Genomic DNA, 25404 nt, shown 5'->3' on the forward strand with positions numbered 1-25404 from the left:
ATAAAACTAATAATTATAAATTAAAATCATATAAATTGGAAAAACACTTCGCATTTTCAATGAAGTATCATATCACATTTTCCATTTTGGAACGTAGGTTCTGCACTCTTGCAATGGACAAAACTATTGGTTCTCATTCTTATTCATAATAAGTGATCTCCATCTCAAGTACCCCAATAATTTAATTAGTTGAATTACATACAAACACATTTTTCACGAGCCTTCTTGTGAAAGTTAAGTGTGATGCTAAGGGGTAATTTAATGCATTATTTTGGAGTTTTTATTCAAATAAAAATGTTAGAGTTGGTTATTTGTATTAATTATGGACATTTAAATTTTTATGATATTTATATTAGATATGTATTTATATTACATATGTATTTTTATTTATAAAAATATATAAATATCAAGGATGTTTTGAGGTTGCTAAACAAAACCTATAAATTTCTGCTGTAACAGTCAGTACATTTTTAAAATAAACACAATATTTTAATTTTTTTTAACTAGGCTCCAAGCCCAGCATGGAGTCCAAAGTGAAACTTGAACTCATGACCCTGAGATAGAGACCTGAGCTAAGATCAAGAGTCGGATGCTTAACTGACTAAGCCCCCCAGGTGCCCCAGATAAATACAATGTTTTAAAATGGCCAATTACATGTTTTACTCCCAGTTTTATTTTCATGCCTGACTTGACACAGGACCAGAGTGTCACAGGGATGACTGGTAGGTCCCCATGGTGTTGGCCATTCTGTGCCTACATAGTCTGTATTCCCAAAGACTCATGCACTCCTTTCCTCCCTCTTCTCTCCTTCTGTCCTCCCCTCCTTCTCTCTCTCTTCCCTTATTCAGACAAACAACATGCTAATGAACACAAGACGACACTACACCACCACAGGATGGGACTAGTACAAGCTTAGGGCAATGCTTGAGAAGACACAGACCATGAACACAGGAGTCAAAGTGGAAAAGAAGGAGCAGAAGATGCCCCAGGGAAGAATAACAGTCAAGAAAGAAATGAAGGAGGACCGGGGCCAGTGTCGGTGTCTGTGGTTTACAGAGACCTATGTCGAGGATGTCAACGTGAAACTGATCAAAGTGTATAAATGTTACTGAAAATTTAAGAAAGCAGAGGACACCCAAATGGAAACCTTTTCAGAGTGGGATACAAAGCCTAGAACAAGTCCGTGGGGAATATGGCCCTGGACACCCCCCTTCTGCAGGGCTGCTGGTGGGCATGGGACTCTAAGAAGACCTCACACACACTCCACGTGCAGTCTAGGAGTTGGGGGAAGGGAGGGATTTCCAGGTAGAGAACGTGTGTGTGCCACCCCAGAAAGCCATGAAGAATGCCTGGTGTTTTTAGGAACAGCAAATATCATTGTAATTGGAGTTTAAAGAAGTAAAACCAGAGAGAGAAGCTGTATCTAAGAGACATTATATGCCAAGATAAGCAATCTGGACATTTTCTCAATATCAATAGAGCAGTGAGATTAGAAATGAGGAGGGATAATAATTAGCACTTTGGGCTATAAATCATATCATATACAATTACTGTCAAAAACGAAAGTGCAAAGCTCTACGCTTGAACGATTGCTCTTATTAATAGTAAGAATAAAGACAAGACAGAAGCTCCACTAGGAAGCCACGGACGCTGCATAGTTTTGCGAGTTGCAGTGACTGTTATCGGTCCACAGTTTTAGGCTAGGAGCCCCCCCGTGGTGCACAGCTCCTGTTTGCTGACTTAGGGTGCACGCAGGTCCTTCCCGGGACCAGGCCCGCAGCTTTGATCTCCCTGGGACTGACCTCTCCCCCAAGGAGGTGGTACCGCCTCACAAAGAACATCAGGCTAATGGCAAATTGCCATCAAAGACCTTGCTCTGCTTTGAAGTCAGTAAACCCAGAGTCATGGGAAGAAGGAGAAGCTGATTTTATGGGATCAAAGAGAAAACAGAGTATTGGGTGTCCCAGCCGCTTGCCGCAGTGAGCACGTTCACAGATCTCAGACACAAAAGGAGGGAAAGCAATGGCCCATGGAAAGAGGGGGGAAAGGGCGGGCAGCATCGCGAAACCATCTCTGCTGAACGTTGCGTGGAAGGGCCAACACAGAGGCAGGGTTTGGAAATGGAGTGAAAGCAGAGCCTGTCTGAGCTCAGGAAGATGGTGGAGCTGAGGCCAAAGGGGACCCTTAAATCTAGGATAAGATCACTTCTGGGATGGTGAGCCCCACCTCCAGAAGGTCTCCCTGCCTGTGGGATCGGCAAAGGGGCAATGGTATCCTTGCTTTGCAGCGGCTCCCTCTGCCCAACAGCGCCCACACTCTCCCAGACCCCAAGACCACAGAAGCCCAGAGTCCCACAGCCACTGTGAGCACGCTCCTGCCTTCCTCCCTCCAGAAGCCCCCCCTACCCCAGCTCACTCCACAAGCCCTTCACTCAGAAAATGGACTGACCGCCCTCCTCCCTAGGCCCCAGGATCGTGTTCCAATATTTCACATTTGTTTTGTACAATTTTATGACTTCTCATAAAATCCTGATGAAGAAAACCAATCATTTTAGAAGGGCCCCCTACATCCAGTCCCTAACACAGTTCTTTACAAATAGTAAGTGTCCGATAAATTCTGACATGGCACGTGAGGGAACAAAGAAATGAAAGCCTGCATAATATAGTAGTTATGAGAACCAAATTTGGGGGGAAAGACAGTTTTTAAATCATAGGTCCAGTATGGAATAGCTCTTGCAAACATCTCCATGTCTCCACGGTCAAGTTCTTCTCCCTCGAGGCCATACCAGATCCGTCTGGCCCGTCTGGTTGTTGAATGAGAAAATGTCTGCTAAGTAGGATCTGACATATTAAACATTTTGCCTGTGACAGATCTCACTGACACTTTTCTGCAAAGCTAATGCTCTGATCAGTTATGAAATGAAGTGTGACCAAAAACCCAGCCTCCCACGATGTTCCCAGCCAACATACTCTTTGGGTTATTCTCCAGTTTTCTAGAAATTTTTCATTAATATTTTTTTCTTTTTGTGCTCATTAAAAAAATTCCAGCATATTCCAAATCATCAAAATGGCAATGGTAGAGTCGATTTCCCCACAGACGTCACTGAAGCATTTCTGCTTGTGTTCACGCTCACACTGGCTGTGACTTTTGTCCCTCTGCTCATCAGTGGGGAAAAGAGGGAAGACACAACACATAAGTGATGTTCAAACAAGGGTTCATGTCGAGGAAAGTGGGGATTTGAGCAGCGAATATGGGAGAAGCCCAGAGTCATTTTGGATTATGGGGAAAACAAGATCACCAGCTGTCCCCTGCGTCCCCACACCAGGGTCACCTCAGTGCCCAAGAACGACACCATCCATCACAGTGAATTGCTGTGGTTGACTTGGACCTCATTGTTTGGATGACACACCCACTCTAAAACAGCTACCCTGCTCTCTCCTGGGAATCTCGGATTCCAAGGCTCAGTTCGGGCCCACCTCTATGTTCACTTAAAGTAACTGAAGACAGCAGTATCCAGGCTTTCCACAAAATCACACACAGGTGCCTAAAAAGTTAGAAACAAGTCAAGCTCGGTTTTCAGCCTGGCCACGAGAGCATGTCCCTCTGTCACTGATTTTGGGGCGGGGAGAGGGGTAAACAGCACTTACGGTAAGTGCATCCGTACACTTCTATCCTCATCCCGATCCTGCCCTTGGGGCTCCAGGCTAAGGGGAGGAAGCGCAGGAACCTGGCTTCAAGGGGAGGCCGCAGTGGGTGATGCACCACGCTGTCCGCGTTTGTGTTTCCTGGAAAACCCTGGGAGAGAAGGAGAAAGGATCAGTGTGTCTGCAGAACTCGGAGCTCCCAGCTCCTCTCCTGTGGGTCAGGGACAGAAGCTTCACTCCGTTCTTATGCAAAAGCCTGCCTGCTTCATAGAAAGTCTGCTAATGTTTTAGAGGGATGTGACCACCCTTCCTGAGGGCCTGGATTAGTCACCATTGTTCTAAGCTTTCCTCATTTGCAGGGTAATTTACATTTCAGCACCATTAAACCAGCTGGAAACCTGCCACCCTTGAAGGCTTGCCCTTCCCCTAAAGCGTTTCCCTCATCCCTAAGCAGCGGAGACGCTCTCCTGCAGCCCACATCCAAGGCAATCAAGCACGATGTTAACTTGCCGTCTGTGCAGGAAGAACCCTCGACTCAGGTATGAGCGCTGGGAAGGACCTACACAGGGTTCTAGTTCCAAACCCTTCGTTTATAAAGGCAAACCAAAGTCCAAGAAAGTAGAAAGAGTCTGTGGCGGTAGGACAGCGGCTACCCGGCATGGCCACAACTAGATTCTGGGCTTTGGATTTCAATCGCAGTGTTCTTAGTGTGCGGTCAGGCTGCCCCCAAGTTAGCCGCATTTCAGGAGCACTGGGGAGATCCACAAGACAGAGGGGTGCCCTTGCCTGGACACAGGCACCTGGCCTCAGGCTAGAGGGGGACACCGTGAGCACAATGGACGTTGTTACAGGGGACGTGTGACTCGTTTCTCACCGCGTTGATTTCATGTGAAGATTAGCATATGGGGAAACCCAAAAACGGGTGATGCTCGCATATACACACATCGATCATATCACTAATGATTTAATCTATTTCAGACAGCTGTGTCACTAATGATTTGCTCGGTTTCTCAAAGGTAACACATACATGCTAGAGGAATGGGAGAACAGAGCACAGACTCCAACACGAGGAAGTGCGTCCCCACGCAGCCTCTCCGCCCTGACCCGCAACCTCTCTTGAATGCTCCTGAAGTGCTCCGTACTTGTGTCCAGGGAGAAAAAGGTGGGTGGGCTTCCAATGACATGGACTTAGTTACCCCTGTGGCGAATCCGCTCCCCTCACCCCTACGGTCCTGCCTACCTTAGCATTAACTCCTGCACAGTGATCTTCCAGAAGCTGGAGTGTGAGTCACAGGATCCCGGCTCTCCTGTAGACAATTTGCGCCTGTGAAGTCGCCTGAGACGCTGGGCTCCTCTGTCCTGCCACCTGGGCCCCAGAACTTCTGCTAGCCTCCTTCACACAGGATTTCGACGGGCTCTTCCTGCTCTGGGCATTTCGGTGTCTGCCCCCAACACTGTACACCCCCTTTTAAAACTAATTCCATCGACTCTTCCTCAGATTGTCCATCAGTTTTCCCAGAGGACCTATGCAACAGCAAAGCCATAACAGCCTAAGGGTTTCCAATTGTTAACACAGCGTCTTAGCGGAAAATGCTGCCCCGTCCAAGGACCTTACTGTTCTACGCTCTGAAAACAAACAGAGCCCCAGCTATGGTGCGTCTCTTCTAAAAACCTATGTCAACTGGTACATCTACCTCAATGCTATCAGTTCTTTGGAACCCCCTGTCAAAAGTTCAAGTTCTGCGTTCTTTGATCTCTCCAAGTTTAATCATCCAGAGGGCCAAAGATATTCTCATAATACTCCTTCATATAATAGTAATAAAATGAGGGAACAGAAGACTTGACCCTTTCTTATGCTCTCTTGCACCAGAAGGACACACTCCGCCTCCCACCACAGTTAAAAAGGTCAGACATATTCACGCCGCACGGGAGCAAAGCTCGTAGTTGGGCCAAAAAGAATGCCCCATCTCGTCATTTTGCTGTGTGAAGCAAAGCAAACCCTAGACCTAGCTTAACACCCAACCCCAACCAAACCAAGCCCAATCACTACTCAGGCTTATAAGCCATGACAAGCAGGCAGGAACAGAGACAGAACCAAGAATACAGAAAACTCAAATGTGGTATCAGGGCCAGTCTCAGACCCTATAACACTTCCTCTTGGCTAGTGAACGAAACATCATCTGGGAAGCCCTCCAGCCTCTCTCTCTTGCTCAGTGGAAGCACCATCTTTGTCCAACGTCACCTGTTCTTCAAGGGTTGGCAACTGTTACACCAAGAGCAGGCAAACCCTCTCCATTGCCTCCACGCTCTGAATGGGAAGTCAGGAATGTGCCCTCCCTGCCCCCAGCTTCCTGTAGGAACCGCAGGCTGGCGTGGGTAGGGGCTGCTTTGTACCAACACATCACTGTCCAGCACACGCTCCTGTTATTACAGGCTCCCAGACCCACTGCCTTCATCCACAAAACCAGCTTGGTCCAGCAAACTCTGAAGGTTGAGGAGCTATTACATGAGATAATACTTGACAATCATGTTTCCACACTTGCCTGGAGGTAGGCAGTCCACGAGCACCAGCCACTGTGGCCACGGCCTTGGCTGCCATTTTGGTTATGGCAGGCGCATCTGGCAGAGGCTGCTCATCTGTCCAACTCTGCATCCCGTTCCTCACACTCTGTCTCAGGTTCAAGACCCGAAACGTGCAGATCACCATCGGCTCCCACGTTCACTGTGATGCCAAGGTTACAATTCAATCTCAGAACTGAAGTCCATGTTTATCTGAGGGTAACTGACAAAAACTAGGAAAGGTACTTGAACAAATTGTTTTATTTTCCTTGGATATCATACTTCCTTCTGAAGCACTTTGTCCGTGGAAGGTAAATTCTGGACACCGTCATTCAGACTGTGTGATGACAACGCCATATAACAAAAGGAATTTCTAGTGCTGTTTTAATGGAATTTAGACAGAATACTATTTAAGGAACATTTCAAGTGTCAATAATGTCTTAATAGTCTCTGAAAATAGAAGAATCAGAAGGCACTCTTTAAAACTTCTGGGAATCTGTGTATGAAACATTTGTCACACACGATTTTAATTACATTCAGATATTGGAACGTATGTATGTATGAGTATGAAGTAAGTCCTTTGCCACATCGACTCACCGTTTTCCAGGGATGATAAAAGGCTGTGGGGGCCAGAGCAGAGACAATTCTCCATGGGTTTCTCCCATTTCTGCACATCTTAGAGAGCGAAGCCCTGACTGTCTTTTCTTCTGAACTGTCTTGCAAGGACATTTATATAGAAAGCAGCCCTGTAAGATCATTTTTTTTTCCTTCCAGGCGAAGGGCAGGCATGCCTCCTGCACAAAAGACTCAGGTTCCGGGAGCTCTTGTAACGTAAGCCCCTAGAGTGCAGGCATCCACCTGGGCATGACGCACACTCACATGACACACGTGTGATGTGACTTAGGGTCAAGGGCAACCAAGGCCTGGATGCGATGCTGCCTGCCAATAACCAAGTCAGTCCCACGCTCCCCGTCTCTGACTCAGGAGTCTCCCATCTCCTCCCACATCCAGGAAACAGGCAGGCGAACTTGTTGCAAATAGAGCAAAAACTCAAACACCTCACAGTTCTAGACGGAAAGTTTGAAGTTCGTCTCCCCACAGACTTCTGAGAACTTGTAGGGAAAGGCGTAAGACTAAACACTACTTCATTCAAGCCGCTATGCAAACATTTGTACATTTGACTATATTGGTCTGTTATGTTGTTCTCTTTTGTTTGATTTTATTAATATGAATCCAAATTATTTTTTAATTTATTTTCAAATGCTACAAGTTACACTGTTTCTTAATAAAAAAAAATACCAAGAAAAAAACAAAATGTGGTCTCTGTTCTCACTAGCAAGAAAACCCCTGTTGACAAGGAAAATAAATGAGAAACATAGATGGCTTTGGCTGGAAAAGTCAAGTAGTGCAGAAAAGCTTAAATGCAGAAGCCACTCTTCCTGCCCCCTCCCTGTCCCCAGTTAGCCATTGTTTATGGTTTATTGTAATTGTCTTCTGTGTTTACTGCTTCCCACCTTTTTTTATTTTCAGATTTTCTAGTAGGGATCCCCATGATTAGAGATGGGCAGACATGAGGTCTCCGGCTGAGGCACAACAAGGGCCATACTTCTGCCACAGAATCCTTCCCATCACTAACCATGTTCTAGAGAAGCTCCGGCCGACATCCCAGGCACTGGGGGAAATATTAGCAAATACTGCTCATGCCTCCCCCCAGCAGGGAAGCAAGCTGGATCCACGAAACACCAGTCCCTGACACCTGGAGACACCCCTCCTCCCTTCTCCTCCAAAAGGGAAACAGGGAGGAGAGATCTGCCCAGGTCCCAATCTTCAGAAAGACCGATCAGGAGCTCATGTTTGGTTTAATCACTTAAGCTGGATCAAGTGAAGTCACGTTAGTAAACTGCTTACCACTCATTTTTTTAAAGATTTTTTTTATTTATTCATTTGACAGACAGAGATCACAAGTAGGGAGAGGCAGGCAGAGAGAAAGGGGGAAGCAGGGTCCCTGTTGAGCAGAGAGCCCCATGCGGGGTTTGATCCCAGGACCCTGGGATCACGACCCGAGCCGAAGGCAGAGCCCCCCAAGTGCCCCACCACTCATTTTTAATCAACACATGGCATGATAAGAAAGCACACCTCTCATTACCTACACATTGCATTTGCTCAATGGTAAGTTTTGTGACACTATATTCTACTCACGTAATTGGTCTCCACAGTTTGTCTCTGCAGTAAAATTTCCACCTACATAAAATTTTCACAGAATTGGAAGAAATCTGCATTATGTTCTGTGTACAACCCAGATCTTTTCCATTTCAAAATGTTTACCTCTGTATTTCAGTATGCTTGATGATCTCATTTATAATCTCAGGGTATGTCTTAGACTCTTTAAATATGCAGACTAAACTAGAATCTGGGATTTCAGAGACACAGGGGTGATGATTTTATGGTCTGAGCTCCTGCTAGTGTCAGGGAGGAAGACTTCCCATCTCCTGGAGAGGTCCCTAGACAAAACTGACAAGAGGCAGATGAACAGGAGAAGAAGTGTGTTCATACAGACGGGAGAGGAGAAGCTAGCTCTGGGCTGAAGCTGGAGGCTTACTAGACCTCATTTAGCAGGGAAAGAGGGAGGAGACAGGGCTCCAAAGTGAAGAACAAATAGTTGCTTTAGGAAAGACAAATGGGTTTTAGGGAGAATGAACCAGAGATGGGGGAAGTTTGTGGTAAGATTTGTTTATGCAGGTGAAAGAGCTTTTTCTTTTTCTGTACCACGAACAGAAGATGTGGCAAAGATTTAGGGTGGGTTTATCTCAGTCTCCCTCCTGGGAGTGGATCTGCCTCGAGGAGGGGACTCACAGCCACCTCACCTCTCAGAAGCAGCTGCTTTGAGTCAGGTTAGCACCTTGAAGGCTTCTTTCTGCAGCTGTTCCCCAATGCCGTTGGATAAAATCCTCTTCATGCCAGTTTGGGGTTCAGAGAGGGTCCCCCTACTAGGAGCCCCTCCCCCTGTGTCCTCACCATGGGCTCCCTCCCCTCACCCCATGGGGCCATGCTTGTTCTTTACTCTGCACAGAGGACAAAACTGGCTGCCCCGAGGTCTGCTGGCCAGAGGCAGAGCCGGGTTCCTCCCGGGGCTATCGGACTCCAAAGCCCTCTGAGATCTGACCACTCGAGACATCCCAGAGCCACCTTGATCCAGCCCTCCTTGCGATCTTCAACCAGTTTGCCTCGCTGTCAGCCACTACCTGAGATTCTGGACCATCTCCTTAGCCGCTCTGTGCCTGTAAGAGGACAGCAGCACTCACTGCTAATCATGTTACCTCTACTGACCACCATCCCCATTGTAGACAGCAAGGCTGTCTCAGAAGCACCGGGAGAGCAAGCCCGTCCCGCACCGAGTAACGCCCGCAGCTGCTGCTGGGCTGTGACCCACACCATGGCAGGGGCCATGAACGCCCCAGTGCGAACTGGGAGTGGGGAGGGCGCCCTGAGGGCAGGCATCCTACTGCCAACTCCTATGAAGAGGATCTCCCCCAGAAGCTTGTGCGCACCCCACTACGGACCACGCCTCCCCCCGTGACAGAGGAGCTTTGCTACGCATCCTCGGAACCCATTTCTGATGGTGTTTGGCCACTTACGGAATGGAAGCCCATCGGTTTCCAAAATTTCGTGAAATTTACATTAACTGAAAATCTTGCTTTTTGGACTCTATTTGGGGGGGGGGCAGAGGGGGAGGAGCAAAGGAGGGAGGGAGAAGGACAAGCTGACTCCCACTGAGCCGTGAGCGGTGAGCCCGGCCCGCCTGATCTCAGGACCTGAGATCATGACCTGAGTTGAAACCGAGAGGAGGTGCCTTAATCGACTGAGCCAGCCGGGTGCGCCTGAGATTTTTGAACTAACTTTCCAAGTACGTGAGAGAGGAGAAAATACATTACTGAAGGATTCACAAAATGGTAATGACCATGATGCCCTGTGCTTCCGCAGGGTTTCCTCCCCATGAAGCCCTGAGTCAGGACCTTGGCTTTAGAGCACGTCCATCACAGCCCTAACCCCTCCTCTAACTCCTCCCCTACCCTCCTCTAACCACTCCCCTAACCACGCCCATTAACCCCTCCCCTACCCCTCCTCTAACCACGCCCAATAACCCCTCCCCTGACCACTCCTCCAACCACACCCTCACCCCTCCCACCTTCACATGAATCAATCCATGTGACTGATGAAGAGCAGGGAAGTTTATCTCTGTTGTCCGCTTGGTAAAGCAAGGCTGCCTGTTGCCTCCTCTCTTCCGGATTATTCCACAGACATTAGACAAAGCTTTAGAAGAAAGTTCTCCCTCATCTAGGACAGTGGATCTTCCCACGTTTTATCACAAACCTTTCCTACAAACATTTCAGAAATGCCAATGTAATACATAGTATTTTCTACAAATGAATAAAAGCAAAGATTTATCTCATTCATGTAAATGCTAAGAAAGCAAGATAGCGAATTAATGACTGAAGCCTCACACCTGAGGCTTGCGCAGACGAGCAGAGACCTGCAGCCGATCAGCTACAGAGAAGGATGGTACACATAAGCGATGTCGACTTTGCAATCACGGGGAAAACTATGATGTGGGATTTGAAAAGTCCTAGAAATGGTCACTGGCTTTCAAAACATCCCTACAGAGTCTGAGGGGCTGGCGAGGCCTCGAACTTTTGATTTACCATGAGTCGTAAAACTTTTCAATCTGGAGAAGTCCCTTTCTGAATTGGAACTACCCTTTTGTGGCATTCTTTTAAGTCAGGTTCTCTCCTTCGTTTTTTCATCCAATCATATTTGTCGAACAGCCAGGGTCGGCATGGAGCCTGGAAGAGGACCCCCCATCGGCCTCTTTGCTGGCTTCAACCAGACAGACAGACATCCGAAGGAAAGGGCTCACCTGTGCTGAGCTCTGACTGTTTCCAGGACACTAAACATGATTTTTTTCATAAGCAGGATCTCAATAAATCCAGGCCATGACCCTGTGGGTTAAGGTTAATCAGGCTGTTTTTTATAGAAATAAAGAAAAACAGAGGTTGAGGTCGGGAAAATTTCTTGGCCAAGAGTCATCCCTGGAGAGGCCTGCCCCTGAGACTGAGAGTGGGAGGTTTCCGGAATAACGTCCCCCATACTAGGGCACACTCTGGGAGGAATCCACTTACGGACAGGAGGTTTCATCTACACATACTCTTCGGTTTTCCTACCACATAGGACTGCTGAGTGATGGAAACACTAAGGAGGAATTCTCAGGGGAAATGCCAAGAAAGCAACATCGAGACTAGGGTGCTGAGTGATGGTCTTTAGTCAATCCTTCATCTCTCTCATGCCTTCAACGACACCGTCAGCACAAGGAGGGTTCAGACAGATGGGCTTAGAAGCCCTACAAACTCTGACTAAAAGAAAGACCCCATGACAAGATTTCACCAATGCCCAGGAGTCTAAAAGACAGCAGAGAGTGCCAAGATTCTGCATCCGAAGAAGCCAGGGACATCTGGAGGAGAAAGGTACAGCTTAGCCTCTCACAGGCCTGCTTCACATGGAGAGGAAGACAGAAAATTCTGCCACTCCTTCCCGTAAGCATCGAAAGACCATCCTTCCTTCATTCAAAACTTGCCACCCCAAAAGTCAAATGAACAAACAAACAAACGAAACATGTGGAAAGGCTGAGCCATGGGCAGTGGTTTCTACCCCAACTATTCCCAAGTTAGTATTATGGTCTTACAATACCTCACTTTATTGTTTAACTGCCTCTGCTCTGAGTACATTTCAGAGAAAATTCTTAAGTGAGCATTCAAGTGAGGTCATAAAAATGTTCTGTACTGTGATCAAGTGGGCATTTTAACGATTTATAATTACGCTTCTAACATAGGAAATGCTCCATGCCTCCCAAGCTAAGCTTGTTAGGGGTCAGACAGATTCATGAATGTGTGCAGTCTCTGTTATATTTCCATCCTGGGCTGGTTTTCTTCTAAGTGTTTATAACTGCTTAAGCAGTGATTTAGAAAAAACACTTTGACTGCTTTTTTTCACTCTACAAACCCACTTCAAATATTGTGGAAATATTAAATAATTCTCCCATTCTGTTCTCGGGCATCCAAGCCTTTTAGTTTGTGTTTTTGAGAACGCTGTGCACTGAAAGTGACGTAAGTGTGCTGGGTGTCCTGATACAAGGGTGGTGTTTTCCATTCGATGCTGTTTCTCGAAGGTTCACTTCAGCACAGAGGTGGCGCTGACATCTGCTGCTGCTCCTGTGCGGGTTCTGCTTGTCCTGTCACTGGGCTTACTTGCCCTGCTCTGTGCCGCCAACAGTTTATGGGACAGCTTCGGGGTCTGTGTTCTGGGACCCTGGCTTCTCAGCTGGACCCACTGGGAGAGCCCTGGAGACCACATGATCTGCCCACACAGTCCTACCATGGCCCAGGGTAGTAACAGGGAAGATCAAGGGCAGTGAGAACGCTTAGCACTGCTTCCCCTGGGCTCCTTGCGCCCCTCGCTGGGCAGCACCCCACCTCAGCTCCTGGCCACCCACTCCCAGGACGCAGTGGTGGCTGCTGCAAATGAGGGTTATCTGAGTGAGGCAGTGACGGACCAGGGAAGAAAACAGTATCTGTTAAGTAGCTCTAACGCAGAGTTCCCGCCTGGCCTACAGCGTCCGTGCTTAAATCTTTGACTCTTCGTGGACTTCCACTCTTTCCATGCAAAATCGAGGGGACAGTGACGCCCTGGCTAGCCCCCACCATGGAGGAAGGAAGGAAAGGGTGCTCATGACTTATAGACACAAATCCCATGGTCGATGATTTGTGGAATGAGGCCAGGTAGGAAGAAAGAAGTAAAAGTAGGAACAAAAACGGAAAGGCGCAGTGTCCTTTTCTTTCATACAGTAACAGATGCACCGAGGAGTCTGAAAGGTGGCCAGGAGCTGGGGTCCAGGGCCCGGCGGACACCACGGACCCCTGAGCCTCAGCAGAAGCACAAATCTCAGTTCCGCGTCACCATTAATGAACAGAAATGTTTCCTCTCTGTCAGTTCAGGTGATGAAAGACTGTTTATATATTTTGGAACTGTTCCGGGCAGTACTAGAGTCTTGGTTCTCTTACGTGAGAAGGAAAATAAGGTTGAAAATGAGAACAAAGGGTGAAGACTGGATCGTAAATTGGTAGCACTTCCTCTCTCCCTGATGACTCAACATCACCACGCAGAGGCTGTGAGCCCCCTCCCGGACCCATCAGGGCAGTCAGGCAGGTTCCTATCATAAGGTCCCCATCTCCCCCTCCCCTGTCTATGACCCAGGGACTCCAAACATACCAGTGAAATCCCCTCAAGGCTTTGTGGCCATCCCAACCCAGAATACAGGGACCTGCCCAGGGGTTCTCAGTGGTTCAGGTCTGCACCAGCTGGATAGGGTCACCGCCTAGGCCCGCCTGTCTTGTGGCCACCAGCAAGGAGTGCCGGTTGTGCCTCCCGCCCTAGCACCTGTGATCATAACAAATCCGGTCATTTCTAAGCTTTCCTGCGTGTGACTTCCACAACCACGCTGGAATGTTCCTTAAAGACCCCACAAGGGGGACTGACCTACCCCACTCACAACACAGTGATATTGGCCGAAAACATAATCTTCATTACAAATACATGCGGTCCGGGAAAGCTACGTGATTCACTAAACCAGACTTCTAGAAAGTGTCCTGCATCCTAGATGCCTGATGAACTCAGAGAGCCTGTTTCCTGCAGAGTGGATCACAACAGCTCAGTTCCTCTGTGCCCCAAATCCTTGCTTCCCTGCTCGTGACTGACCCCGTTCTCATGACCATCAGCCATGGCTTATGACTAGTCAATTCCGATTGTGTAAAATACACCAGAAGGAGGACCTTGCATGACAAATGATTGAGACAGAAGAAGTCATACTTCTGCCACAGTTTCTTAAAACACTAAGAAACTTCTTAAAACACAAATCAGGAGATGTCAGGACATCTAGCGCAGGAGGCTATGCAGCTCCGCCTGAGTGGGCCAGTCCCCTCAGATCACTCACCATCTGCGACTGATTTTTAAAAGACAGTCTGTGCTAAGTAAACATAATCTAACTTATATAATTTTGGAATGCTTTACAAAAAGGACAATCACAGTTCTCGATATTACCTTTTTATGATTATGAAAAGAGTTGGTTTGACCTTTGCTAGGTGTTTATTCAAGTGTGATTTTTAAGCCTCATTTTACTAAATGAGATGAACCATAAAGCTATGGGATACTGTAGCATGAGCAGTTCAGAAGTCCTGAACGCAGCTGGAAGGCAAACCCGTGCAGAGAGGATCTAAGGGCAGGGGGCCGGAACAATGTGCTTGTGGATGTTGTCACCATAGGCTTATGTCACACACGACTTTTCAGTCTTACAATGAATGGGTTTTGTGAATTCAAAATTATTCTGCAGAAGCTGTCAGAGCTGTCCTTGCTTTCCGTCATCACTCTGGTGACTGGGCACTAGGAATCCTGTAAAATATTTTACATCAGCCCTGCCCACCCACCAGTGATAGAACTACGATATGCTCTATACACAGGGAATCATTTAAAAAGGTTATTTTCTATGAGATGACAGCTGCTTTCACCTGGAAATGCAGTAAATACTTCCTTGCAAGATTCCAATGACTGACGGGTGAGGAAACACACCGGGCACTGAGTGCAAGAGGCCGGAGCCGGGCTCTCAGGGCTGCGCAGGCTGGGCTGTGGGCGGGAACCAGCACCAGATCGGGAGCCCCAGAGCCCAGGGTCCACGGGGAAATGCAGCAGGTGCGTTCCTCGAATTCAGGGAGTGCTCCCTGGAGGAGGAGGTGGTGGATGCGGGGTTTTCATGGCACGGAGTTTAGACGGAGGCCACCAGAGCAGGGACGACTGGGGCAGGGGACACCTGCAGGGAAGGCACCGAGCTGGAAGGAGGCCGCGGGGAGCTGGCAGGCTGCCCCCAGGACATGGGAGGATGTTTAGGACACAGGCTGGCAAGGGAACGAGCCCACAAGCTGGGTCAGGTTGCCGCATTGTGAGGGACCCTGAGTGTTTGCCAGGAAGGGTGACACAGTCCCCAGACAAGGGGCACCCAGGGAGGCTTCAGGGCACAGACCCACACTTGCTCCTGTGGGACGACCTGCAGGGCCTGGAGTTCCTGTGACTAGCTGGACGTGGGTGGGGGCTGCGGGAAGCAGGGTCCCCATCTCCTCGTGTGGATATGGCTCCCCCAGGGCTCCCCAGGACGGAGGGCTGGCACCCTGACAGACTCATGTGGATCCCAGGTCCTTCACACTCCCCAGCCTGAGGTCAGAGAGGGGGCTGTCCCTCTTTCCTCTGGAGGGAGCACCTTGGAGCAGGCCCTGTGAGGGAACCTGTGGACCTGAGGTTTGCCAGTTAGGGCCCCTGGGCTGTGAGGATGTGCCCCACAGAAGTGGTCATTTAGTGAGTCTCCCAAGATGGCACTGCTTCCCCCCACCACGGGATGATCACATCCAGCTCGCCCTCGGGAAACATCTGATAGGAAACGGGAAGTGTGGGTGCCTGAAAATGGGCTGGATGAGGGAAGGGCAGAGGGGCTTTGCAGAGCCAGCGACAGGCACACAGGACACAGCTAGAGGTCAGCAGGGACAGGTAAGGAGCCTGTCTGAGTGCTGGTCCCAGCTGGGGTTCCAGCTCTCCGTCGGTGTCACACGCTGCCCACAAACCTCCCCTGAGGAGGGAAGGCTGCTTTGGTTGCTGGCATGTAATTACAGTAACTGTCACGGCCTGCGCACCAGTGGGACAGTCCCTGGTACCCAGGAGCCTTGTCAGTGTCCTTTCATGCTGTGAGCATCCAGACATCCATCAGCATCTGGAAAGACGGATACCAGCCCTCAGTGCGGGAAGCACATCTGTGTGCAAGGAGGAGCCTCTCCACTTATACATTGTCACTCGGTCTCTGTAAAAGTGACCGTATCCCTGTGCATCTTAAAGGTCCTCTTAGGCATCGCACATATCAGGCTGGCAGGATAAAGACCTCTTCCTCCACCAGTGACTGGAACCCACTCACACTGTGTTTTTATTTTAAAAATATGGAAACTGGCAGATGAAAATAACAGAACACAACACAAACATCTGTGTACCAGCACATTTTGAAATAGACTGGATATTTTAAAAACTTACTTTAAAATTCAGGAAAGTGATGTCAGCAAGATGACACATGAGAAAACTCCAGGCCTGTTCCCTCCACAGAAACACCAAATACACAACTAGAGACTGACCAAAATAACATATGGGAACTATGGGAATGGCCAAAGAGTGATAGCAACCAAGTGAGTGCCTGGTCAAGAATGAGACACATGTGGCTGGGCAGGAAATTCCGTGACTGTGCTGGGCAGAAGAGCTTGAGCAGAGTGGTGGCCACAAGCTAGTCCCCTCTGCAAACCAGAGCGAGCAGAGTGGACTCATCTGCAGCCCTTTGATTTCTAACCTGTCTAGGGGATACCTGAGGGACTGGTCTTGGGACACCCAACACAGAGTTCAGACAACCAAAAGTGGCTCACACCACAGAAGGGGGGAAATCACTGGAAGCAGCAGGTACGACTTGTGAAAACCGTCCTAAAGGTAATTACAGACACAGACATCTGGGGCAAATGATTACTGATTGAGAAATACAATAGAACAGCTCACATCCCTAAAATGAGCAAGGGTGTGAGCCTAACAGAGAGGAAGACATTAAAAGCAGCCATATCAATGGGAGACCTGGGAAGAGAGCACGTGCACAGATCAAGGGACAACAAAGGCATGAGAAAAACGCATGCCAGGCTGATTTGCGAGGGTTTCCTCTGTAAAACTATCAGTGGGTTCCTCAGGCATAAGGGCAGGTCAGAGAGAATTCAACAGGAGGCAAATATCCTGCAAAAATGAGGGAGAAAGAAAGACATTCCCAGATCAACAACAAAAACTGAGAATGGCCGTTACAACTTGATCTGCCATTCAAGAAATGCTAAAGAGAGTCTATCCAGTTGGAATTAAAGATGCGAGATGGCAACTCAAAGCCATATGAAAATATCAGATTCTCAGGAGAGACAAATACATAAGCAAATATAAAAACTAGCGAAGTATTATTGTAATTTTTAATTGTTACTCCTTTCCACTTTTATTGAGAAATTACGGACATATATAACTCCACTTTGTATTCTTCTACAAGATTTACAACAAGTAGTCATGAATATATATTTAAGTATATATAATAATTATAAATCTATGTTACTAAATACAAAATATATAAAGCTATAATTTGTGACATCAATAAGGTAAAGTGTGGGTGAATAAATAAATAAGGTGTGGGTAGAAGAGCTAAAAGAAGGGGTTTTGTATGCAATAAAGTTATCAGGTAAAAACAGGTTATTGTAACTTTAAGATATTATATGCAATCCCCATAGAAATCACAAAGAAAATATTTCTAGAATTTACAGAAAAGGAAATGAAAATTAAATCAAAATGTATAAAGCAAAATGAGTTAAAAAAATTAAATACAAAAGAAGACAATAAAGGAGGAATAAAACATTTAAGACTTAAAGACAACAAATAACAAAATGCCAATAGTAGGTCACCCTACCAGTAACCACTTTAAATGTAAGTGAGTTAAATTCCCCAATCAGAAGGCCTGTATTGGTGGAATGATACCAAAACAAAACAAAACAACCCAGGATCCAGCTTTATTCTATCTATAGCATACTCATTTTAGATGTAAGGACACAAACATAGATTTGGAAATAAAAAGGATAGAAAAAGATATTTCATGCAACTAGTAACCAAAAGACCAGGGTTGGGTATACTAATATCAGATAAAACAGACCAAGGCAAGAAGTGTTTCAAGCAATGAAGAAGAACATTATATAATGATAAGAGATCAATTCACCAAGAGGATATAAGAATTATTAAAAAATGTGCAACCAACATCAGATCACCTACATATCAAACTGACAGAACTGAAGGGAGAAATAGATTTACAATAAAAGGAGACTTCAATACCACATTTTCAATAACAAACAGAATAATCAGACAGAAGATCAGTAAAAATTAGGGGACCTGAACAAGACTATAAGCCAACTGGTCACAACAGAGATTTACAAAATACTCCATCCAACAACAGTAGAATACACATCTTTCTCGAAAAGACATGGAACATTCTCCAGTATAGACCAGATATTAGCCCATAAAACAAGTCTTAAAAATTTTAGAAAGATGGGGATCAGGAAAAATATCTTTTCTGATCAAAATGAAATGAAACCAGAAAGGTTTCAGAAGGAAAACTGGAAAATTTACAAATATGTGGAAATTTGAACATTATCTTAAACAACAAATGAGTCAAGGAATAAATCACAAAGGAAGTGTGAATATTTATTAAGACAAATGGGAATGAAACCAGAACCTAGCAGAACTTATGGGATGTAGCAAAAGAAGTGCTGATAGGGAAATTTATAACTATCAATGCTTACATTGAAAAAGAAGAAATATCTCAAAGTCAGCAACCTAACTTTACACCTCAAGGAACTAGGAAAAAAAAGAAGAAAAAATTAAGTCAAAAGCTAGCAGAAGGAAGAAAATAATACAGATTAGTAAAATAGAGATAGCAAAATAGAGAATAAAAATAAGATAAACAAAACAAGATAAGCAAAATAGAGAATAGAAACAGAGAAAATCCACAAAACCAAGAGCTGAGTCTTCAAAAATCAAAAATTGACAAGCCGTTAGCGACACTAATTCAAAAAAGAGAGAATACTCAAACAGCTAAAGGCAACAATGAAAGTAGGTCATTACTACAGATTTTATAGATAGGGAAGGGTTATAAGAGAATACTGTGAACACTGTATAGTAACAAACTGAATAACTGAGATGAAATGGATTAATTTCTAGAAATATGAAATTTCACCAAGACTAACCCAGAAAGAAATAGAAAATATGAACAGATCCATAACAAGTAAGGCCACTGAATCAGTCATCATTTCTCCTTACAAAGAAAAACATCGGACTTGATGGCCTCACTGGTGATTTCTACCAAATATTTAAAGAAGAACCAACACCAATCTTCTTAAACATTTCCAGAAATAAGAAGAGGAGAGAGAACTTCCTGACTCATTCAATGAGGCCAGCATTACTCCATAACCCAGAGATACTACAAGAAAGAACTATAGACCAACATCCCTGATTAAGACCAGTGCAAGAATCATCAACAAAATACTAGCAAACTGAATATGGTAGGATATGAAAAGGATTATGCACCGTTACCAAGTGGGACTAATTCCTGGAATGCAAGAATGATTCAATATACAAGAAACAATCAGTGTCATAGGTCACATTACAAAAGGAAGGGTAAGTCACATGATTATCTCAACTGTTGCAGAAAAAGCCACTTGACCACATTCAGCACATTTTTAGGATAAAACACTCAACAGACTAGGAATAGAAGAAACTATGTCAACATAATAAGAGCCGTATATGAGAAACCCACAGTGAGCATCATACCCCACAGGGAAAGGTTACAAGCTTTTCCTCTAAGACCAGGAACAATTCAGGGATGCCAGATTTTGTCACTTCTACTAAACATAATACAGGAAGTACAAGCCAGAACCATTAGGCATGAAAGGGATCCAAATTGGAAAGAAATACGAAAAATTATCTCTGTTTGCAGATGGCACGTTCTTATACGTAGAAAACCCTAAAGATTCCAGGAAAACAGCAACACTTTTAGAACTAATCAATGATAGTTGACCAAAATGAACACACAAAAATCTGCTGCAATTCAATACGCTAGCAATGAAGGAAACTAAGAAGACAATTTCATTTATAACAGCATCAAAAAGAATAAAATACATTGGGATAATCTTAGCCAAGGGGTGGTAGAGTTGTACACTGGAAACCATGAAATGCTGCTGAGAGAAATGAAAGAATACACTTATAACTGGAAGGCTACTCCATGTTCATGTTTTGGAAAACTTGATATTTTTAAGATGTTAATGCTTTGCAAAGGGATCTACAAATAATTTTCAACATGGGTGCCAGGATTACTCGAGAAGGAAAGGACAGTTTTCCAACAACCGAGGCTAGGAAAGTTGGATAATAGTATACAAAGGAATAAAAATGGACCTTCACCTTATACCGTATACAAAAATTAACTCAAAATGAATCAAAGTCCTCAGCATAAGACCTAGGGCTATAAAAACTCTTAGGGAAGAAAAATAGGACAAAAGCTTTATCACGTTAAATTTGGCGATGATTTCTAGGATAGGACACTAAAAGCACAGACAACATAAGGTAAAATAGATAAATTCGAATACATCAAAATTTAAAACTTTTGTGCATCAAATAATGCCATCAGCAGAGTGAAATGGCAAACCATGAATGACAGAAAATATCTGCAAATCGTCTATCTGATTTGGGGTTCATATCCGGAATACATAAAGAACTTTGTACATCCCAACAAACAAAAAAGCCAAACACCTTGATTTTAAAATGCACAAAGTACTTCAATAGACATTTATTTAAAGAAAACATACGAATGCCCAGTGAGCACATGAAAAGAGGCTCAACATCAAAAGTCATCAGGGAAATTTAAATCAAAGCTGCAGTGAGACACCACTCACACCCTTTGGCTGTGTTTTCAATGGGAAGTAAGATGTGTTGATGAGGGTGAGTTGGAGCCATGGTGCACTGGTGGGAATGTAACGCAGCAAAGCAGACAGCTCTTCAAAAACTCAAAAACAGAATTACCACAGAGTCCAGGAATTGCACTTGTTGGTATACACCCAAAAGAACTGAAAGCAAGGTCTCCAAGAGATATTTGTTCACCCAAATTCACAGCAACTTTATCCCCTACAGCCAAAAGGTGGGAAAGTCCACAGATTCCTCAGGATGAGCAGCACTGGAATATACATGCCGGAGAACATTCCTTAGAATTCGACACACGCCCCAGCACGGATGGACCTGGAGGACATTATGCTGCGTAAGATCCGCCCGTCACAGAAGGACCAAAATGGTACGATGCCACCTAGATGAGGTGCCCGGACAAGTCAAATTCATGGAGACAGAAAGTGGAACGGCGGTTGCCGGGGTCTGGAGAAAGGCAGGGATGGGGGATTAGTATCTAGAGGGCAGTGAGTTTCAGCTCGGGAGGACGGCAAGGATTCTGGGGAGACCACAATGTGACAATGCTAATGCCATTGACCCGTCTACTTGAAAATAGTTACAAAGTTAACTTCTATTGTAAGGGCCTGCCCCTCCCAGAGGAACTTACTTGTAAACCCCGGTATAGGGGCGGGGCAGGCCGGATGGAGACATCCAATCAGTGGGGCGCGCATATATTTACTGAGGTGAGTTGAAATCCCATTGGCCACCTGTGTGTGGGCTGGGCTCAACCACCTCTATAAAAGTTAGTCTGTGAGGCTGGGCGGGGGGAGTAGTAGGAGTAGCAGGAGGAGTTAGAGTAGCCCTTAGGGAGAGCCGTTAGAGCCCTTAGTTGGGAGAGCCGTCAGGATAGCTGTGGGAGTGACAGTTGTTGGGAACCACACCGCCCCTACCGCCGGGGAGCGGCCTCACCACTACTGAGCCGCTCCCTGCCGCCGGCGGCCTCCCCGCCCTGAGCTTCAGCCCGGCTGCAAGCGGCCTTGCCACCCAGAACCTCGGCCTGGCCGCGAGGGACCTCGCCAGAGCGGCGTCATTCTGGGGAGCGGCCTCGTCCGGAGCGGTGGCCTCCTGTCAGAGTGGCATCATGGGGAGCAGAGTCTGTGTCATCGGGGTTGTTGTCCTCATCGTCATCGTCGCTGTTGTCGTTGTCTCTTCGTCGTCGGGAGTGGCATCCTCATCGTTGTCGCCTCTTCGTAAGAGATAGCCCTGACCGGTGGGTTTGATTTTCGATGCTTGGCGTGAAATAAAGCTTTGTTTGATTTTCGCTTTGTGTCAGTCTCATTCCTTTGATCACGGACCCTTACACTATGTTGTGTCTGTTTTACCACAATAAGAAATATTTAAACAAAAAGTGCACTTTCGTTAATGTGAATGAGACCCAGCCTGATTTGTGATCCAGTGAGAAACCCAATTCCTGCACATAAATTCCCTGGGGTGATGGGGAACCCCACCTACCCCTGCCCCTCCGGGGCTGATCTCCTGGTCACCCTGTGCATCACCAACTGTGCCCACCCACAACATCATGGCAGTGACATGGGACCCACTGCCATCATGCCTCATTTGGAGTCACAGAGTGGCAGGACGCTTGGCACAATTTCTCACCTGTCCTCACACAGTGGGAATATACCCACCACCAGCTTCACACAGTGAGGGCCTCAAAATGTCCACTCTGGTGTTTCTTTTTTTTTTAAGATTTTATTTATTTATTCAAGGGAGAATGCATGTGCATACACTGAGAGAGAGCACACGAGCAGGGACAGGAGAGAGTGAGAAGCAGCCTCCCCACTGAGCAGGGAGCCCAAGATGGGGCTCGATCCCAGGACCCCAGGATCATGAAGTGAGCTGAAGGCAGACACTTCACTGCCTGAGCCCCCCCAGGTGCTCAGAATGCCCAGTCTCTTAACCTAGATATAGCTGGCACCATCACATTTTATCTTCAGGGTAATGAACTCTGACTCATTAATCCACACAGAGCAGTGAAACGCAGGATGTTACAATCCATGACTCCATCGGGATAAAAGCAGAGGCTCCCCCTCCCACCCCCTTGTCATTTGCACGGGGGCAGGGCATACAGCTGAGCAGCAGGTCTGACTGAAACTGCCCCCCACCCTGAGAATGGGGAGCAGCCTCTCCCAGAAGGTTGTCTGTGAGTCTGTCCCCACTGGGCTTCTTGGGGACCGCAAAGCAGGAGCGGCATCATCTCCAGAGGCTGCTCGATAGGCTACGCAGGACAGAGGTAACAAAATCCGCCTTCAGCAAACAACATAAAATGTCTAATAAAAAATAAAGTATAACTTGGAAGTCACAATGCTAACATCAGGAGTAAGAAGCAGAAAGCAAAACCGAAGCACGTTCAGCCACAAAGTGTGAAGGAGAAACTTAAAATGAGAGTTGAAAATGACACGGAATTGCTGAATGGAGAGCCTTGGCTCTGGGGTGCTATCCCTGCCTGGGGAGTGGGGGGGAGGCTGGCAGTCAAGTGGCAGGTGTATGGGGCTCTGCATATGGAGATGGAGCCAGGAACTTCCAGCTGCCTCTCCCCTGTGTCCCCTATCCTAATCTCTCGATTCTTCTGATTCATGCTTGGCCTACGGTGGTTCCTCAGGACCAGGCTCCAGGATTGGAGTGATCCAGAGAACAAGAGGTATAAGGGCTGGAGAGGAGGCTCTCCTATGACAGCGGCTTCAGAGAGAAAGGATATGAAGGCCAGAAAGGCAGAGAGAGAATTAAGCTCAGAGACACTGTGTCCAGACAAGGGCCACAGAAAACCAGAGACTTCTAGGATGGCCATCTTCACTGCCTTGCATTTCCCTGAACCAAGATGCCCCGAGATGCTGAGCAAGTCCCCAGCCCGGGATGAGGCAAGCGATGCGTTTTCCCAATGCTGAGCCGCTCTCTTTGCTGGCGCCCAAACCTGGAGGGAACCACCATGCCTGCTCTGCATCTCACTCCCACCAGAGAGAAACCATCAGCAGAGGCTCTGTGGGGGAACTCTGAAAAAGATGGCAGAGCTCTAGGAACTGAGGCCCAGGCGGGGCTGGGACAGCAGCCAAACCACATCATTCTGGAATGCCACAGAGGATCCCAGGGGCAGCAAGTGCCCAGACATCTCCTGACCATTGTCCTTGGGTGCACCTTCACCTGCAAAACCCAAGCCTTGGGGGACTCAGATCTGCCTCAACTCACCAAGAGCACGGCCATCCTCTCGTGCCTCCTCCCCTGCTATTCTGTAAGGCTTTCTTCTGCATGTGCCGGGAAGCGATCTCAAAGCAGGTGACAAGAACAAGAACAAAAAGGAAAATAAAGGACTATGTTGACCGTATCTAACACTATTCCAGGGTAGCCCTGAAACCGACCATTGTGTAACTCGGAGCTTCAATTTCTTGTTCTGCAACATGAAGACACCTGCTGAACAAGACGAAATTACATAAAGCACCTGGAATCCTTGAAACCACGCCTGGCTCATAGTAAACACTCACTAGATGTCAGACGCCAGCCCCTGGGCATCAGCTTGGCTCACACACCCGCTTCCCTCTCTGGGTCCCACTGCACGTTGCACTTGGGGTGCTGTTTGCTCATCTTCCCTGTTCTTCAAAAGCATTTTTCTTCAATTCCCTATCGATTCCAGATTACGTTCTTCCTCCCTTATAAAAAATGGTCACAACAGACAAAATGAGAAAGTCTCTCTCCTCCTGTCCAATAACTATCACTTGACTACAGCTGCCTTTGACCTCCCTGGCCATTGTCATGTTGGGATGTGTTGGAATCCCAGCTCTGGGACCTGTGAATGTGACCTTGTTTGTTATCTGGTCTTTGCAATAGTCAAGTTAAGATGAGGTCACTGGGATGGGCCCTAAATCAGTACGACTGGGCAGTTTATAAGAAGAGAGACGAGAGCAGAGGGGAGACAAGAAGACACAGGGAAGATGCCATGTGATGACCAACACAGACATCGCAGTGATCCATGTATAAGCCAGGGGCCTCAAGAATCACCAACAACATCAAAGTATTAGAAGGACACAGAAGGTTCTCCCCTAGACCCTTGCAGGGAACACGGCCCTGACAACAGATTGAGTTTGTACTTCTAGCCTCCAGAGTCACACAAGAATAGACTTCTGTTGTGTTGAGCCCAAGGTACTTAGTAACTGTACCTAGGAAAATCTTAGAGGGATAGACTTAATTTCTTCCCACCTCAAGGTGCCCAGGAGTGCCTGAGAGGCAGGTTTTCCAAGAGAGCCAGGAGATCACTGTGTGCCTCCTTACTAATTGATTAACAGATTTATTTAATTTAAGGGTAGAAAATCTTCGACAAGGTGATGAATGCATTGAGCATTTCACTTGTTATTATTTGGAGGCATACAGAAAAAAGCACTACCACAGTAACTTTGCCTTCCATTTTGAGACACTTTTCTGCTAACCCTCAAATTTCCTCCCAAAAAATAGGAGCTTGCGCTGGGTCTGAATCTTCCCTCAGTGGGAACTTCTGCTAATAAAGCTGTTGCTGGAGAATGTGCCCAACTCCCCG

The 25404-nt window shown here is 46.6% G+C and overlaps 1 protein-coding gene across 1 annotated transcript in view; it reads right to left on the minus strand.

Annotated features, from left to right (window-relative positions):
- The window catches only part of LOC125080705 (contactin-associated protein-like 3), a 202819-nt gene that overhangs the window by 119969 nt on the left and 57446 nt on the right, over positions 1-25404 (minus strand). Inside the window, exon 4 of the mRNA XM_047694676.1 lies at positions 3648-3795. Coding sequence (XP_047550632.1) covers positions 3648-3795 — 148 coding nt within the window. The remainder of the gene's footprint in view (positions 1-3647; positions 3796-25404) is intronic.

Source organism: Lutra lutra, chromosome 11 (assembly GCF_902655055.1).
Source record: "Lutra lutra chromosome 11, mLutLut1.2, whole genome shotgun sequence".
NCBI classification, from domain to species: domain Eukaryota; kingdom Metazoa; phylum Chordata; class Mammalia; order Carnivora; family Mustelidae; genus Lutra; species Lutra lutra.